Source organism: Aythya marila (assembly GCF_965140915.1).
Source record: "Aythya marila genome assembly, chromosome: 3".
NCBI classification, from domain to species: Eukaryota; Metazoa; Chordata; class Aves; order Anseriformes; family Anatidae; genus Aythya; species Aythya marila.
Window position 1 is genome coordinate 88,935,518 of NC_139044.1, and position 19,356 is coordinate 88,954,873.

Here is a 19,356-nt window from a genome sequence, read left to right on the forward strand (position 1 = left end):
TTTGTGAGAAATCATGAAGAAAATGAGGCAATGAAATGAGTGCAATGAAAACATGCAGAACTACAAATGTATCTTACTCAATCTTTACATCAGGTTAGGTATGTAGTTTGGTCTTCTGCTATTAGTATGCCCTCTGGATTCAATTAGTCTTACAGCTTAGGCTGGTTTTGAAAAGTTTTTTTCCTTTAAGTCACTTCAGGGTGTTGAAGAGCATATGGGGAAGATGCCTTCCTATACCTGAAGTGGTATAGAAACAGTATGAATTATATACCAACAAATCTTAGATCATTAGGTATCAAGTCTATTCTTTGATTGTGTTCCTTGATCTCTTGCAATACTTTTTGATAATCAGTGCAGAGATGGTCGACCTCTGTCATCAAGGGATAGACGGACTGTACAACAGCTAGAAGAGAGACTAAGAACACTTCGAAGGAGAGAGAGGCATCTGGAATCAATTGAGAAAAGTTGGTGGGCGAAGTTCTGTGAAGCTATCCGACCTCTAAAGGTAACAAGTTTTGACACATTTTGAGAGTTAAGTTGCATGTAATACCTTCCAGGCTTCTTCCCATATGTATCATAGGACAATTACCGTACTGAGTATCAACTGCTTATGGTTAGTATACCCCATGACAACCTCACAGCAAGTGATTAAAACACCAGAATGGATGCTTGGCTAAGATAGATAGTTAAGTTGGAGCTAAAAGGACCTTTATCTTATTTCTGTGGTCAACTTTTGTTTAGCTTTTGCTATGATAACCTTACTCCTTTTTCCTGACAACAAAGAAAATATTAATATTTGGACTGCTTCCAATGCAGACTTGTAAATGTGTTATTCTATCACTTTCATTATCCTGCAAATAAAATGGTTCCTTGAGTAGATGATTGGCTTCAGGGGGTTGGGAGAGTAGGGGGCACATTGCTGCTCTTTGCTCATCCAGACTTCTCACTTCTCACCTAGCAGAGCCTCCAAGAGCATGAGGTTACATTTCTGTCTTTCTGATACCATGTTTTCTATTCTACAACTCATACAAATAAAAAAAAAAAAAAAAAAAAAAGCTGCTAGTTGCTGATTTTGGATACTGTGACCACCAACTCTTTGTCAATTTTAGAGATCTTGGGAAAAATGCTCCTAACAGTGCTACCTGCTTAACTGCAAATTGGTGTTGTGTTTTGTACTTTTGGGAAACGAATGCTGCAACTCTGTCTCTGTGGGATTCTCTGAAGACACTGGCTTGTAATCATGTTGATAGAGGATTGACACTTTGATCACTGATTTCAAAGCTTAGGTTCCTTCTCTTCTCTCTTCTAAAGTGAAAACAGGGCCTTCATCTCATGCACGCACACAAACCAGTTACATTTATCCAACCCTAATCTAGCTCCTCTGGGTATATCAACCCATGTGTTTCACTTATCTATTATACCTTGAATTTCATTTATCCTCATCACTTTGTGCTGAGGTTCTTTTAAGCATTTATTTTTACCTATCCTCAATGTTATTGAGTTTGTTCTAGCCCTGTAGTGACCTCCTTTCTGAGAAATGACCGAATCTGCTGTCTGCTTCCTTGTTCCTTAGCTGTAGAAACTTTGATTCCTTTCTCAAAGCATTCCTCAGTCCCCTTAATTTAATTTCCCTTGTCTGCATACACTGTTGTCCTTTGAAGAATCTGGAGTTTCTTAACATGCAGATTTCTTTTACAGTATGTCTCCCAGTTGTGGTAGGTTGCCAGTGGCCAGCTGCCAGGCACCAACCAAGCTTTTTTTCTTGTTCCCTGTTCTCCATGGGGTAAGGATTAAAAATGAGGTGGGGGAAAAAAATTGGCAGTTTACATGAAGATAGGGAGACCACTTGCCCATTGCCATCATGGGCAAAACAGATTCATGGGGGGGGGGGGGGGGAAGTAATTTAGTTTACCCAAATCTATCTAAATTGGCAATAGCATAAAATAGCAAAATAAATATCAAATCAAAGATAAAACTCGAAACACTTTCCTCCAACCACCCCACTTCCTTTTTCCTAGGCTCAACTTCACTCCATACGTGATCCCTTTACTTCTTCCCCACTGTCTTCAAGGAGGTTTATTGTCAGTTCATCTCCTTTCTCTTCAAGCTTTCCCTGTGCTCTAGCGTGGGTCTTCCTACAGGCTGCAGTTCTTGGGTGGGTAGGGTGTGGGAGAGGAGGAACCTGCTCCTATGTGGGTCCTCTACAGATTGGAGGACTCTACCTGTTCTACCACAGCATCTTTCATGGGTTGTGGAGGAAATCGTATTTTCTGGCACAGAATACTTTTTCCTCTTCTTCCTTCTATGATCTCAGTGTTTTCAGTTTTTCAGTTTTTTTCTTCTCCCTTACTGTCATGCTCTGTGGTGCCCTTTGTTAAATGGTTTACAGAGGTGCCACCAGCTTGGATGATGGGCTCAACTGTGTCCTGCTGTTGGAACCAGCTGTGTCCAGCATAAGGCAGCTCCTGGCCTCTTCTCACAGAAGCCACCCCTGCAGCCTCTAAAAAAACCTCTGCTAAAACCTTGCCACTCATACCCTATACACCAACCTATTGTGTTTTCTGTCATTTCTTTTTGAAGCCTGTGTGTGCAGGTAAAATGGTGTATGTAATGCATGCACATGTAGGACCTACTTCAGACTAACCAGAAGTGCCAGCAATTTTCAAAATTAGTTTGTCTGAATAGATGCATTTACAGAAATAAGATTGACGTCTTGTGGAGAATAATAGATATAACACTTTCAATAGTTTCCTGTAGGCTAAGACCTGTTTCACTCAAGTCTAAGTTGCTTGACTGACAGGTTGTGGAGAAAACATGTCTAGCTCAATGCATCTTCCAGATGTGTCTGCCTGTCTCATGGCTAAGGAAGAGAGGATTAAAGAGGTGTTATAAACCAAAGAGAAGAATGTAAATATACACCTGGAAGCAGTACCCACGCTTGGTGTATATCTGATTAAAAAGTAGCTCTAGCAGCTTTGGTCATATAATTGGAACGTGATTTGCTTCAAAAGCGAAAAATGAAAGAAATAAAAAAAAAAAAAAGGACATGGATTTATGGTTATCGTTACCTTGGATTATGTGGGGTGGAATAGACTTAATCATGAATTAGACCTTATTATTTTTGTCTTTAACTTGATTGGCTAGATCCTTTTTTATTTCATCTTGTTGCTTATTCTTTAAAATATGTCACGCTTTCCTTGTCCTTTAACTTATTTTGTATGGTTAAAAGAGCTCCTTCCTCTAGAGAGGACATGGAAATAGTAGTTACTTGGGGGGCAGAGAGGGTACAGTGAACACATGTTGAAGATTTATGTATATCTATATATGACTTTTTTTTTTTTTTAAGAGCTTGCATTGTGGCTGAACATAAGGTAGTTAAGAACAGTTAGGAGTGGTGCAATATATTGAAAACATCGTATGATACGGGAATGTGAAATGTACTATTGTGTTATTGCCATGGAAAATCTCATTATTTTTTCTCAAGCATGTGAAAATAGGAAGAAGAGAACAAAGAATTCCATAGCTGTCAGTTGATTAGTTGAAATTACATGTAGCCAGCAAAAGTGAGAGATGTTGACAAGAATATATGCATTTCGAATGAGCATCTTGTGAAGTAATTGCTTGATCAATAGTAAGCTGGATGTGTAGAACTTCAATCCTGATGCTTAACTAGTGCAAAAGAGACGCTTACTGTGGCAAAGCTTTCATCATGGTCTTTTGATCTTAGTTGACTTATGTATATACCTGGTTTAAAAAATAAAATTAAAAATAAAATAAAAGTACTTCTGTGAAACAGTATTGACATATAAAGTATTTTTTTGCCAACTCCAGGTAGTAATTTTAGTATGACTTTAGCCTGTACTTTGTAAAGATGAGGGGGGCTATGAGCAATTTGCCCTGCCACTGCCATTGTTAATTCTGAGTACCAATGGAAACAGGCTGAGATTAAAGCTGGACAGAAGCTTTCAGTGTAATATTCTTGGTGGAGTTATCTTTCAATGATAACTTAAAATCTAGATTAAACCCTTTTGAATAAAAGACGAATGTCTGTAACTATCGAAGTGAACAGTTTGTGTAATTTATTTAACTTCTAACATTAACCTTAATTTTGCGAAATGTGTTGGTTGCATGTAGTGTCTGTAGGACTTGAATAATTCATTGTGTTCTCATGGGATAGTGTACGATACCATTAGCTATTTACGGTCAGGGTAGTATTTTCAGTGTCTCTTACTGTTCTTGTGGTTTGAATTTATTTTTTTTACCCTCTCAGTGAGTAGCTGACCTAAGAACCCAGGACTAAAAAAGTAGAGTTGCAGATAAGTAGTTCTCCTTGGCAAATTTTAACTTAAAGCTGTACTGTGAAGCATGTTACAAAGTCTGTGTTTACTTTGACTTTTCCTAGAGCTCTCCTATGAAAGTGATAATGTCCATCACCTTAATAAACATCTCAACTTGTTAGTCCGATAGTATTTGAATTGCCTCCACACACATGTAACTTCTGAGTGGCTCAATTCGTGGCTTTATGAATCATAGAATCATAAAAGTTGGAAAAAATCTCCAAGATAATCTGGTCCAACCATCTCCCTACTAGTGATAACACACACTAAACCAAGCACAATGACCAGCCTTTCCTTGAACACCCCCATGGATGGTGACTCCACCACCTCCCTGGGCAACCTGTTCCAGTATCTGACTGCTTGGAGAAGAAATGTCTCCTCATTTCCAACCTGAACCTCCCCTGGTGCAACTTGAGGCCACTCCTTCTAGTCCTATCACTAGCTACCTGTGAGAAGAGGCTGACCCCTAGTTGCCCATACCTTCCTTTCAGATAGTTGTAGAGAGCAATAAGGCCTCACCCTGATCTGCCTCTTCTCCAGACTAAACAAACCCTTTTCTCTCAGCTGCTCCTCACAGGACTTGTGTACCAGGCCCTTCACCAGCTTTGTAGCCTTTCTCTGGACATACTTCAGGGCCTCGATGTCCTTCTTGTAGTGAGGGGCCCAAAACTGGACACAGTACTTGAGGTGTGGCCTCACCAGAGCAGAGTACAGGGGGACGATCTCCTCCCTGGTCCTCCTGGCTGCACTTTTCCTGACACAAGCCAGGATGCTGTTGGCCTTCATGGCCACCTGGGCACACTGCTGGCTCATGTTCAGGTGAGCACTGACCAACTCTGCCAGATCCTTTTCCTCTGCACAGCTTTCTAGCCTCTATCCCAAGATGAAGAGAAGAAATCTTTTTATAGACATGTATAATATTTCTGATCAATGTAGAAATGCGGAAAAGTCTCTCAAACCTCAACCTCAAAGGAACTATTTGTGTCAGTTACTAGATAAGGAGAGTGCTATCTCTGCTTTGTTTTGGGTTGTAGATTTGCTGGGATTGACAGACTATGATGATATGCCTGGGAACAGCACTTAGTTTCAGTCTTGTTTTTTGTTCATTTGTTTTTACGGTGTTAATTTAGTGCTTACATTCAGACTTCCTAATAATAATTGCTTTTGTATAGTGTCTTCTTACACTCTTGCTTTAATTACTTTGTTAGAGCTAAATATCTGGTAGTAGTATGTAGTTTGTCAAAGCTAAAACTTTATTTTTTCTGAAGAGCATGTTTTCTTTGACATGGACTGAAGTAAATTTTGCAAACTACATTTGTTTTACTCAAAGCTGTATAAAATTATATCAAATTCAAAACAGAATGGCCCCACAAGAATCATAAAGTTCAACTCAGACACAAAGCTGCTAATTTTTTAATTCACTTAAAAACAAGACACCTGGAAGATCGCAAAGATGTGAGTAGTGGACAACATGGAGTTATTACGTGAAGTCAAACTAGTCTAATTTCTTCCTACAGAATCTAACCTTTCATGTAGATAGCTAGTCTACTCTTTCTCCTTTCTTTACTATGGTCTATCACACTTTGATCTGATACTCTCAGCAATGAGAATTTTTTTTTCTATTGATAGAGAAACTTTAAGGAAAAAATTACAGAGCATGTAGTTAGGCTTGCTCTCAATGTGTGAACAAAGTTGTGAAACATGGAAGTCTGCTCAACAACGGTAAGTTTTGAGTATTGCATTGGTTTTTCAGGGGGGACTTAAGAACATTTCTGGACTGAAGTGATGTCTAAAGTGAGCAATAATAGAAAATAAGTGCTCAATTCTGAAAATGAGTTCCCTTTGTGAGCAGAGCAAACAAACTCAAGTGCCTTACCTTAAGCGGTGACTTAACAGTATTTTCATCAGTCCAAGTACATGGAAGGTGCTACAAAGAGAACAGTGTTCTCTTGGTGAGTAGGAGGTGGCACGTGAACTCAGGAAGGGAGATACAAACTGTTCTTCTGTCTAATCTTAAGGACACAAGGACTTTTTGTATATATAGATGCTTCATTTTCTCTACTTGTTGCTGAAGGCCTTCGGAGAAGTATTAAGTATGTGTTATTGAGGGTGGAGAGTTAGGCTATTCCTCTTGAATCCCTTCTGTTCTTTTTTTGTGGGCTTTTGATCTTTCAGCTCTCTCCAGAGAAGTGAAAAAAGGGAAAGTAAGCAATTGCTGTGCAGGGCTTTGGGTAATACCTGTGCTGGCGATGTGCTTGTGCAGACAGGTGCTGTCATGAGTCAGTTCATCTGCTTCAAGGAGGTGATGCAGCTAAACTGACAGGCTTTCTTCCTGCAATCACAGCTAAATCACATCTTCTAAATCAGGGAGGCTGAGAAGATAACAAGCAAGAGATGTGACTATTTCACGTCCTAAGTTTATATGATAACAGTGAAACTTAGGTTAAGCAAAACACTTAATACCAACAATCTTTTTTAACTCCTTTTTTAACTTCTTTCCCAGGTTGCCTGACACAATGTGGAAAGTAGGTCATGACATGGCATGACTCAGTTGGTTAGCAGATGCCCAGCCAGCTATTCCCTCACTCTTCATGAACGGGATATTGGAGGAAATAAGATAGGAAAACCTTGTGGATTGAGATAAAGACAGGGAGATCATGTACCAGTTACCGTGATGGGCAGTACCGCCTTGAGGAAAACTAATTCAGTTGTTAATTAAAATATATTTGAAAGGCGAGAAAGACAGCACTCCACCACCCACCCCACCTTTTTTCCAAGGTTCAGCTTCCCCCCTTCATTCCTGACTCCCCCATGGCACAGGTGGATGGGCAGTGCAGTTTAAAACACCTCTTCTATGCAGCTCCTTCGTCCTAGCGCTCTTTTCCCTTTCCCTATGTAGGACCACCCCACCTCTTACCAGATAGCAACCCTACAGCCCCACCACTGCCAGCACCTTGTCAGGTAAACCCAATCCAAGTAGCAGCTCTTACCTGTGAGAAATCCAGCTTTGTTTCTTGGCCAGTGTAGCCGTTGAATAACGTTGCATTTCCGTGCTGCCACTTTTCTTTGTTCTGCTAATGGATACCAGCTCTGAGAGGATGACTGCTCCTTTAAATTTTCATTTTGCTTCATTGTTGCTTCCAAATCGTGGAATAACTGTATCAAGATGATTTGCAGTTGTGTTTTTTTTTTTTGTTTTTTCACCATAGGAAGCAATTAGGCAAGCAAGTATTCTTTTAGTTTTTTTGTTTGTTTGTTTGTTTTTGGAGGGGTATGCTTAGCAGATCACGCCAGCTCAAAATGAACCGAGGTCTAACTTTCATGATCATCTCAGTAACATTTTGTAATTTTCCAGGGATGAAATGGCTTAGCTTGACTGACTTCTGGGGGCAGGAATAGGAGTCAAAGAGCTCACTGCATAACTCAAAGGGTGATAATGGGGGGAAGGTTTAGGTAGTTGAAGGGAAATGCTAAGAAAAATGGTGTAAACAGAATATGAATAATATCAGAAGAGCTTAAGCTTGTAATTTGATTATGCACAGTTGAAGTAGAAAAACACAATAATTATTAGTATTCCGAAGTCATTTGCTCTGGTTTATTACACTAGAATACAAGTCAGCTTTCTTCCATGACCTGGAAGTGGCACACTTTTACTATTGAGATGTGCCAATTTACACACTTTTGTCTTGGTTTTTATTTATCCATATCTCTTTAATGCCATATGTTCAAATGTAAAAACAAAGCTTTGAATAAACCAGTTCTAACTGTCTTCTGCTTCAGCTGTTTCCTTACATGCTAGTATAGAGGCTTTATAATACAAAGATGCCAAAGGGATTTATTTCAGAGAGCAGCATCAGTTGTAGGAGCAAGTGTTTCTGCTTATTGTCTTTGTAGTGTCAGCAGTGTTGCCAAAAAACAATGAACCACATAGTTATAAGGTTACTTGACTTGTGGATTAGGAGACCCAAGCAGACACAGCTGATCAAAGTGGTGTAAATGCAAGGCAGCAGGTCTGCAACCTGCTCTTCAGCAAATGTTTTGAGTATGAGTGGGGATGGGGTTTGTGTTTTGTAGCTGAGGGATTTGGGGAAGTGGCCTGGCAATGGAGCAGCTCTGGTAATAAGGAGATGGTAATGTAGCTTGAGTTGTGATTGCCTTGAGGTCCTGCTTTCAAAAGAACTATGGAGTATGAAGAAATCTCATCTTGCATAGGAAGTTTAAACTTCTCTTTAATGTAGATTGAGAGTTGCTTTTTTTTCCTTGAGTAATGACCTTCCTAAATTCCTCTGTGTGCTGTTTGGCTGAAACCCAGGCTTTTTGTTTTTGCCTGTTCTCATATTAAAAGCTTTTTAACACCCATTGACAAATAGTCCTGTTATAAGAACAAGAGGTTTGTTTTAGTCTTGTCCTTTGCTCTGAAGTCAAACGTGTTCTCGGGGGTTTGGATTGCTTTTCATTTATGCTGTAACACAAAGATTAAAACACTTAGTGAATTTTCATGGCTGTATCTAAAATCTTTTTAAGATATTCTAGTTGGCTTGAACTAGTAGACAACAGTACAGTTATATCTCTGGAACCCTGTCTGTAGAAGACAGATCTGTCTTTTGTATAGGTGACAAATAAAAGGCAACAGTGAGCATATAGCTTCAACTGCAAGTTTTCTCTAGCTTGTCATAGACTAGGGGGGAGGTAAGGGAGGAAAGGAAGTACTTACTCTGTTCTTCAGATACAAAATGGAACCCAGCTGCAGGGTGGTTTACATGTGACACTGTCAGGTTGATCTCACTTGGTAAGACTCAGACCAACTGCACAAGTTGTGAGCTCAGCTATTAGTCTGAGTGTTAGTATTCTTTTATTCATCAGTTATATTTTGGTTAATAGAGTAGAAATAGTCTTGATTGGGCTGTTGTCAGTTATGAGGAGAATCTAGATAACCCAAGGATATCTTCAGTGAAAGGCCAAAGTCAATAGATGCTTTGAAATTGTGTGAGAATAAGCATTTTGCAATTAATATCAACCTGTGGCTCAGTAGTTTTAATAGCACTGTAGAAGCACAGGATGAACTAAGGCAGAATAAAGGTCCTTAAGTTTGAGATAGAAAAGGCTTTGGATTTGAGGTTAAAACAGGAAGAGGAGTGCTTTTTTAACTGCTTATCTACTTTTAAGAGCATAATGAAATGCATTATTTCAAAACATGGTCATATCACAGCATTGTAGGGGTTGGAAGGGACCTCAAGAGATCATCAGGTCCAACCCCCCTGCCAAAGTAGGTTCCCTACAGCAGGTTAGGTCTCTAGCAGATGGGCCTTGAATATCTCCAGAGAAGGAGACTCCACAGCCTCCCTGGGCAGCCTGTTCCAGTGCAGGTATTTGTAAATATGATCCCCTCTCAGTCTTCTTTTCTCCAGGCTGATCAGACCCAGGTCTCTCCGCCTTTCCTCACAGGGGAGATGCTTCAGGCCCCGTATCAAATTTGTGGCCCTCTGCTGGACTCTTTCCAGGAGATCCCTGTCTTGTTTGTGTATACCAGATGAGTTAAGGATACCTGTCTACTGTTTACAGTCGGCAGAAAGTAATGAAGTAATACAGGCTTAAGACTCCTGGTCCTAATTGTTTTTAAACATCTGTTTCCTGTATAGCTAACACATAGTGGGAGGCTGCTGTGAAGGGATATGATCTTAGAAACTTCTTAGTTTGTACCTCAGGCAGTTTTCTACTGGTGATCCAGATTGCCCTGTGCAAAAGCTTGCCAAAAGCTGCCTACCTCTGGCTTTATAAAGGGTAGCTGGAGCTGATTCAGTTACAGTGGTCCTTATTAGTTATCTGTGCTTAGCTATGCTTATGACTTGTTGGCTAAGTAAACATAGCAGGTGATGTATTTTTTTTTTGTTTTTGTTTTTTCAAATTCTTGAGTACAGTATCCAGCCCAAAGAAGGGACAAATGACTCCCCTTGGGCAGCTGAAGGGGTGTGGAAGTGCTTCTGGAACCTTCTGTAGAAGAGAGGCCTTTATCTGGCTGTTGTGATGTGGTCATGGTAATCTCATCTGTATTTATCCATGAGTGATTAAGATGTGTTTTAGAATGATAGTTTTTTAAGTTGAATCTACATTTTTTTTGAAGCTCAAGTGTCTTTCTTCCTACTTTGGTAGTTCTAAGCATCTTATTTTTTTCTGGTCCATTCTGAAGTCATCACATCACTTCAAAGGTAAATTTCTGGGTAACTTAAACCTTTGAGTCAAAATACTTTGAAAGCTGCTTTCTGTAACTTGAAGCTTGAAACTTACTTTGAAATAGTCAATGCTACTTACTAACTGAGGACTTGGAGACAGAAGCAAGACATGGAGCTGGTATTTAGGCTGATTTACTTGAGTTTTATGTCAGCCCATCCAACTGATTTTGTCAGTGTTACTAAGTTGCTCTACAGAAGGGAACTTTTGTTTGGGAAAGGTGAGTTAGGCCTTTTAAGTTCTGCACAGGTTGTCTTCTGTTGAAAGGAAGCACACAGATGTGGTAATGTGGCCATGGAAATAAATTCTAATTTCCCTTAATTAAACCCAAATACATGCGTGTAGTTAAGGTTTTCCATTTTATATAGCAAGTACAGGTAGTGTGTTCTGGTAAATGCTGTGTTCATTTAATATAACATCTGTGTTCTTAGTAGCATGTTTGACTTGTAGGTAGACTTCACAAGGGCATGTAGTGATAGGACAAGGAATAATGATTTTAAACTGAAAGAGGGTAAATTTAGATCAGATCGTAGGAAGAAATTCTTCTTGTGCCAGGGCAGTTGCACTAGGTGATCTTTAAAGGTCCCTTCCAAGCTAAACCATCCTGGGATTCTGTGAGATGTACTACAACGCTTGGTTCTGAGTTTAGTGTATCCACCAGACAAAGGTGGTTCTCATCTCAGGTGATTGTCTTTTAGAACGCTTGACATAAAACCTGTTTAACTAAAGAAGCTTTTTGTTAGCACTTCTGTCAAATCCTTACCAAAAAGTTATTTTAAGTGTGTTTGATCTCTGATCTGGTCCAACATCATTAGTCCTGCATTGAAACTTAGACAAGTTTTCACTTATTGTATCAACTGCAAGCATTTTCAGTTTCATTGTAATATATCTTTGCTTCTAGATTGTGTGGGGAGTATTCTTCATTGTCGTGGCACTGCTTTTCACTGTCTCTCTCTTCTTGTCAAAGTAAGTACATTTCAGCACTTTTTATCCACTTGAACTATGTACTTTCTCTTCTAACATCAAAGTCAGTTCAGGGTTGGTTTGCTTCAAGAGTCAGCACATTGCTTTCCTATGATACGTTTCCATAGCTAGAGCTGGTTTTCTCACTGTAATAAAACATTGAAATTGAACAAAATGTGCTAAAACAGGTTCAAAGAAGGATGTGGTTCAGCTTGGTTAACTGCATGCTGCTTAAAACAGTTCTGATGCAGCAGGGAAATTAAGGATATACTTCAAGAAAGCTTAATTCAGACTGCAGAAGTATTTTTGAGTGCTTGAGTGAATCTAAACGTGTAGGTACTCATTAGGCTGGGTAACAGGTGCTTATTCTTGCAGTAAATGACATATAATGCATTATCACGTGCATTGTATTGTAATTGTTTCATGGAATTGAAAGCAATTTAGAGAGCTGCAAAAGTAGTGATTTCAATGAAGACTGATATTTAACCAGTAGTCTCAAATGTTGGCTTCTTTAATTTTTCAGACTGGGCAAATAAACTGTTTCCAAACTAGGGAAAAAATAAAGTGGCAAGGAGATACAAAAATCAATGTACCTTTCCACAGAACAAGTGCAATGAGTGTTGGTGTCTATATACAACAGCATGTGTCTATATAAGTACAGAAAAGCTTTTAATCTTTGTTTTTAGTTCAGCTTTTTTTGACCTGCCTTTTTTAATTGAACTGAAGACAAAGTTCTTGAAGAACCGTAACACACTTTTTTTATTACCACAGTTTAGACAAGGCTCTACATTCAGCTGGCTTCGACTCTGGATTTATAATTTTAGGAACCAATCTGACTAATCCATTGAATATGCTGTTACCTGTTCTTCAAACAGTAAGTAAATGAGTTGGTGGTGTATAGATATAAGGATTTTTTTTTATTTTTTTTTTGCTAAGTTGCTAAAAGGCAAACTACATTTCTAAAATGATTCATTAAAAGAAAATTCTCTAGATGCATGTTCTGTAAAAGCAAGGTGACTTCCTTGTCAGTGATCTGTTTTAGTTATCAAGTACTGATGTGAAACTCTCAGGTGGGTAGAAGTCAGTTGTTGTAGGAAAGCAGTGCATGGGGCTATTTGGTATCTGAAAATGTGATGATGAAAATGGTCAAGTGTGACACCAGTTGTTATGCACAGACTAAAACCGATTTTTTTTCTCATGCCTACCTACATTGAAGTTGTTTGTGTGCTTAATAGCTTATTACCCGTAAGTGCAGTAAATGCACTTTGGGTTCTAATGTTATTTTTACCCATTGAAAAGATACACTACACTCTGTGCAGTTTTATATGTTACAATAATGCATTACCCTTTGAAAGAAAACCTACATTAGAACAAACATTTACTAACTTCAGTAGGGCTGGAATGCAGCATGGCCACATAGAAATTTTGCGAACAGCAGTGGGTAAGCTAAGAGGAAAAGCTGTAATTGTAAGTTAATGCTTTACCCTCCCCTAGCTGAGTTCTTTCCACCTTCTCAGTATAATGGGTTGGTACGAAGCATTGCTTACCCCATAGTTTCAAAAACGATTAAATACTTCAGTTTGTAGGTCACTACGAAGAGCAGTGTTCTGCCTGGCTGTTCAGTCACGTTTTGTATTCAAGCCTGTTCAGAAATAATCACAAAAAGAATGCCCATGTAGTTTAAGATTATTTTTGCCGCTGCAGATTATGTTCTGACGAGGTATTTGAAAGAATCAGGTATTTGGCCTGAAAACTTTATAAAATCTCATTCAAAATTAAGGCAAGGTTTAAATTAAGAAAAATGATCAGTTACTTTCACAAACTAATGGTGTAGGCCCTCATAGAGGCAAGCTATTCTGGCTCTAGTTGGGACTAGCTATGTAGCTTTTAAAGAGAATGACAGTTACTACCTCAGATGCTTATAGGTAGAAACTACTTAGCTTGCTTTCATTGGGGGAATAACTTGTTTTCTGATTAGAAGACCATATTGTCATTTGAATTGCTTGTATGCTTTTTGTTTTAGGTTTTTCCACTCGATTATATTCTTATTACAACTATTGTTATGTACTTCATCTTCACATCGATGGCAGGGATTCGAAATATGGGTATATGGTTCTTCTGGATAAGGGTAAATACCACGTTGTTTAAAAATGTGACATTGAATATGTTTTATAAATAATGATGACTATTTATGTACAGCTTTATAAATACTGGGATGCCACAAATAAGTGTTGTTTATATATGTAATGACTGTTAGAAGCATACTGTACAACTCCTTCACTTTTTGAAAGCTACTCTGTTTTGCAGAGTTACCAGACCAAAGCTGATGAGCCTGATAAGCAGTGCAGTCAGCTGACCCCTGTCAAGTATGAAACAAGTGCCACTTTGGCTTCTGCCTTTAAGTTGAAGCAATATGATTCTGATACAATGGAAGTATTAATTAATTTCTTTGTCAAAATAAATGTGCAGTCAGTAAGGCTTAGCTTGCTTTTTAAGCGGGAAGCAAGGTTTTATAATTTGGTAAGAGAAGAGTACATAGATATGGCATATCTAAATATGATATAAATAATATTACAAAGCTGTTTTTTCAAATTCAGTATCAACAGTATACCAATCATACCTATGATCCTTAGTTAATATTTCCCTGCTTCTGCATTCACTTGACCACTTTCAACCCTTCATGCAGTGACACTCCCAAATTGTGAACAGTGACACTGAGTCCAAGCAGTGAGTTACGAGGCCTGCTGCCTGTTTTGGTCTTTCGTCATTTACTCTTCAGCTGCTGTTTGCTTTCTCCTTACTATGGCACTCCAGCTGATCCTGTGGGGATCACAGGAGTAGAATGGTATCTACAGGTAACAGCAACAGCTTATGTCACTCCCTGCAAAGGAGAGTGGAAAAGATGCAACTGTATGGCACACCAATTTTCTCAGTGCCTGGGGTTATGATCTCATGATTCCCTTCTCTGGTTTTAGATCTGATCAGAGAGGTAGTGGTAGATGACATCTCACCTTAACCAGAGGATACAATATTATTTGACAAACAAAGGCAGGGCTTGATATCAGCGATAAGCAACACTATTTAAATCTTACTAATAACTGTTTCAGGAAGCTTCCTGATCTATAAATTTTCTGGGTCATTTGTACAATTGTAATAGTTGAATAGTTGTACTTAAAATTTCAGGAAAATATCTGAAAGTCTGCTTTAACTCAACGGAATTGAGTTGCTGGAGGAGAATTTATAGCAGCCTCCCACTTCTGTTGAGAGGATTAAACCTGTTACTTGTACTTGGATTAAAGAGAAATGTAAGATTTTAAAAAATAAAAACTTGAATTTCAGTTGTTAATATTTGTATGTTTTCTGTTTTAGCTGTATAAAATCAGACGAGGAAAAACTCGACCTCAGGCACTCTTATTTCTCTGTATGATACTTCTGTTGATAGTTCTTCATACAAGTTACATGATCTACAGTCTTGCTCCTCAATATGTAATGTATGGAAGCCAAAAATACTTGGTACAGGTGAGAAGTAACATGCTGTATGGGGGTTGTTTTTTTTAAAAAAATAAACATACTGTTTACAGTGACTGAAAGCCAGGCTCACTTTCAGTTTTAAAGGATCTGTTAGCCAGGATTTTTCAACTACTAGTAGGTCTCTTGTTACTGCACAAGCCAAAAATTGGCTGTACTGTATGTAATGTGATTTAATTCCTTGAGCATCTTCACACAGTACAAAACTTTGAATATTGCTTCACTTCTTTTGATAATACAGCTGCTAGCTTCCACTGGGCTTTGTGCTGATATGCTTTTAGGTTGCTGAGTGGCTAGGAAGCGTTGCTATTCTACAGTTGTTGTCTTTATGTGCATGTTTATGAGAGATGACGAAGATACAGCTTTGTACAGTAGAGGATAATCAAAAAGAAAATGTGTATGTACTGATTAATTGAATTTTAGGGTCATTTTTTTAAAGCTGCAATGCAGTTTGAGACACTAACAGGAGTGTTTGAGATTTTCGGTAGTTCACTTGCAGTGTGATCTTTTTCTTCCCTGGATATCTAATTATATTGGATGCTATCATTTTAAACCAGAATAAAATTGGATTCAGTATCATTATTCAAGCCTAACAATTCCATAGTGTCTTCATCGCCAAACATGAATTCCAAATTATGTTTGAAAAATTAAGATTTAATTTTGGAGATGAAGTTTTTATTTTGCATGAGTTTTCACAAGCTGTTATTTTTTTCTAAATGAAAGCATACTTATAAATTCCATATTAAATTACTCTTAAATGATAGTTTACTTAATACATTTACTGTTCAAAATCTTAATACTTTTGAATGTGTAAGAGGTTAGTGGAAGACTCTTCTCTAAATGTATCTTCTCTAAATGTATTTATTTATTGAAAGGTGTTTATTTAAGAGACTACCATAGTTTATGGAAAAATGCTACGATAGTTTGGTGTACTAATTTTGCATATTTACAATGCAGAGTAATAAGACAACTGATGGCCAGCCAGGGAATGTCACAACATTTGTTTCTAAAGACTGTGATGCAGATGCACCTGAAGGTAAGATGAATTAATTTCTTATGTTTCCTATGTTGTATGTCCATGCTCAGCCATAATAAGCAGCTTAATTCTTTGTTGACTTTGAATTGCTTTGGTGTAATATGAAGCTTTGACACACAGTTACATTCAGAAAATTCATGCTGACAGATTATTGAATATGTTTAAAGAAAAAATTGTTTTTAGTAGAATCCGTGTACATCAGGGCATTGCAATTAACTTTTAAAGTCTTCCATTTACTTCAATATGTATGTAGAATACCTTAAAAATAAACCCTAGGCACTGAATAGCTTAGCATCTGAAACACTAGTGTATGCTCACCATAGAAATACGTGGAGAAGTATTCTATCAGAATTTCTAATGTACTCAATAAAATTAAGATTTGACTTTCTCAGTGTGAATTTACAGATGATAATTCTGCAATTTTTATTAAGATGTAAGTACAGGCTATTCCTAGAGCAACAATACCAGAGGAACTAGATGTCTTAAGCTATTGTCCTGTAATCCTCTTAATTTTAATCTATTCCCTTTGACATCCAGTGTAATACTTTCTCATCTGTTATTAACCATCCCTTTTTGACTTGCTGTTTGGGCAGAAACTGTGCCATGGGTGATTTGGAGCGGGGAGCAATGACTAGCAAGCAGATAAATAATGGGGGAGCCTTCCCTGATTTTCCATTTTTGCAGTCCTTAATGCTGAATTTTTTGAGACACTTTGTATAGATTTTGTTCCTCTTTGAAACTTGGCTAAAGCTGGGAATTTCATTAAGAAACCAGGCTAAATGAAGTCATGGTGGATTTTTTTAATGTTGTCTTCCCTTCTGCATATAAATAATTCTTGCACCATTTGACTTGCACTAGCCATTTCAATACCGATACTGCCATTTAAGGCCACTATCAATTTTTATTGATTGCTTTGGTCTTTTGTTTAAAAAAAATTGATCTCAGCAAAAGATTTATGGCCTTCAGCATGGTCCAGATTTTTTTCAAGTTGAAGCTCTCAATTCCTTTCTCTGGCAAACTTTCAGCTTCTCTGTGTAAAGAGAAGTTGAATTATACATGCCTTAGTATACTTTAAAAGGCTTGACGGTGTCTGTATTTGTTAAAATAGATAAATACCTCTCTTGCATTCTCATCTTCTCATTCTGTAACTATTGATCTCTGACTATGCTTCTGAAAGACTTGAGCAACTCCTCAGCTTCTCATCCCATTTGTGTGTGTTATTGGGTAAGATATTTAATTTTAAACGTTTTTGTACTATTGCAGTTAACTGGACATCAGTTCTTTGTTCCCAATTTTTCACATTGTAGTCTGTCTTTTGCAGGATGGTTCCCTTGTATTTACACTTGTCATCAAATTTAGTATGTAGATGTTGCTCTTATTCCTTCCTGGTGGAAGGAATACTACATGGAAAACTACCATGGGGGTAGTTTTTTTCCTGTCTCCCTGATACTTCATTCACCTTTCTATTTATGATGGCTGCTTTCAGCCATGATGTAATGTGTGAAGTGCTGTGTTTTTTTGAGGAATGTGATAGCTCAACTCATAATTAAGTTGCCATATTGTTGTGATTAGAAAGAGAAGCTCTTCTGTAGCAAAGTTCAAAGTAAAATCAGTCATCTTTCAATATGAAAGATCACTTTGAGGAAGCTATGCAGATCTTTTTTTTTTTTTTTTTTTTAAACAGCTTCTTGTCTTGGCAAATATTTTTTTGGAAGAAGAATGTACTCATTGTCATCACTGAGCTCATTAGTCTTCACTTTCCTGGGAAAAATTCAAGTGGTCTTGTTTTCACAGACTGCTTCTTAATCGAAGGAAGTGAGGTTGGACTGAGAAATTCCGTAGATTCTACCTGTAGTTGATGGTACTTTAAATACTTGCTGTGATTTTTTCCATAATTTTCTTTGAGCGATGGAAACAATATAGCTGGTGCTTAAAGCTTGTCTTCTGATGGGCTGAATGCAAAAATTGGCTTGTGTAAATGATGACTTCGATTTGCCATTGTTAACATGCATCATGTTTGCCTGCTTTAATAGAAAAGAGGTGGCAAAGGTATTGATATGCTGTCTTATGCTAGCCTTGTATAAGTAGAAGAAGATGGATGGATTTCTGTTAAATGTGAATGTTAATGCGATCAAAAGGCTTTAGTGGTGTTTTGTATCTATAAATACTGTCAGGTTATGATCTTTTAATACAAAAAAGAAAAATTTCTTCAACTTTAATAAATGAATGTTTAATGAAAACCATTCATTCTTTCATCCAGTCACTTAGATGGACTGTGTTAGGGAGGTGAAATATAGTACTTGCCTGCAGAGTACCTGCTGTTTTTAGTACCTGGTAATGAAAATTAATGAAACAACTGTTGTGGATCCTACTTCGGTACTCTGTGATCCGCTAGGAGACATTGTCAGATGAAACATACTGAAGATAGAAACTAGGTTTTAAATGTAATTTCTCTTCTTGATAAGGATATTAGATGCATAGTGAAAACAGATGCAACTAACTTGAGAAAGGTTGGCTAAGCACTTGTGTTTTTTTTATTGACCTCTTTGGTGCTAGGGTTTTATCTTATGAAAACCACTGAACTAGAACTAAATGCAAGTATTGATTTGTCTTCTCAGCACTTACTCTATTTTGTTTTGTTTGAACTGAATTCATTCTTATTGGTGCTTTTACTTAGAGCTATGACCTTTTAATAACAATGCTGATTGATGAGCTTATAGCAATCAGCTCAGTAGTATTGAGTACTCAAATACTATAGAGATGATTTCTACTATTAGTGCACTTTTTTCAGAGGTGGTAGAAGAAGCTTCATCTGATATTGTTATGATAGTTATAGCAATTAATACTGGAAAACTATGCTATTGTTGAAACTTCAGTATTTAATGGGGAATGTTAACCGTGTGCTAGTTTCAAACCAGTGTTCAGTTGGAAAGTGAAGGTTACATTTTCCAAAGAAACGTAAGGCAGTTAAAATACAATTTTAGTATTAAAAAAACCCTCAGATACTTAGGGTTAAATATATATTTCATGAATTTTTAATGTTTTTGTCTGCTTTCATGCACTAAACCTTTTATGCATTATTTCCTTCTGGTATGCAGGTGAATCTGCTTTATACTGAATGCCAAAGGCCATGATAGCACAAACTACAGGAAACAGACAAAGCAGAAGTCAGGAAGTAATAGAGCAGGTTACATCTTGTAACTCAAAATGACTTTTCTTAGTTGTGCAAAAGGCTTATGTTCTGATTCATATGTACTTCTTTCT

At 37.6% G+C, this 19,356-nt stretch overlaps 1 protein-coding gene across 1 annotated transcript in view; it reads left to right on the forward strand.

Moving 5' to 3' along the window:
* LMBRD1 (LMBR1 domain containing 1) overlaps window positions 1-19,356 on the forward strand; it is a 74,442-nt gene that overhangs the window by 41,651 nt on the left and 13,435 nt on the right. The window contains exons 9-14 of the mRNA XM_082758058.1: window positions 353-505; window positions 11,467-11,531; window positions 12,300-12,402; window positions 13,552-13,656; window positions 14,898-15,047; window positions 16,014-16,092. Of these exons, the coding sequence (XP_082614184.1) occupies window positions 353-505; window positions 11,467-11,531; window positions 12,300-12,402; window positions 13,552-13,656; window positions 14,898-15,047; window positions 16,014-16,092 (655 nt within the window). The remainder of the gene's footprint in view (window positions 1-352; window positions 506-11,466; window positions 11,532-12,299; window positions 12,403-13,551; window positions 13,657-14,897; window positions 15,048-16,013; window positions 16,093-19,356) is intronic.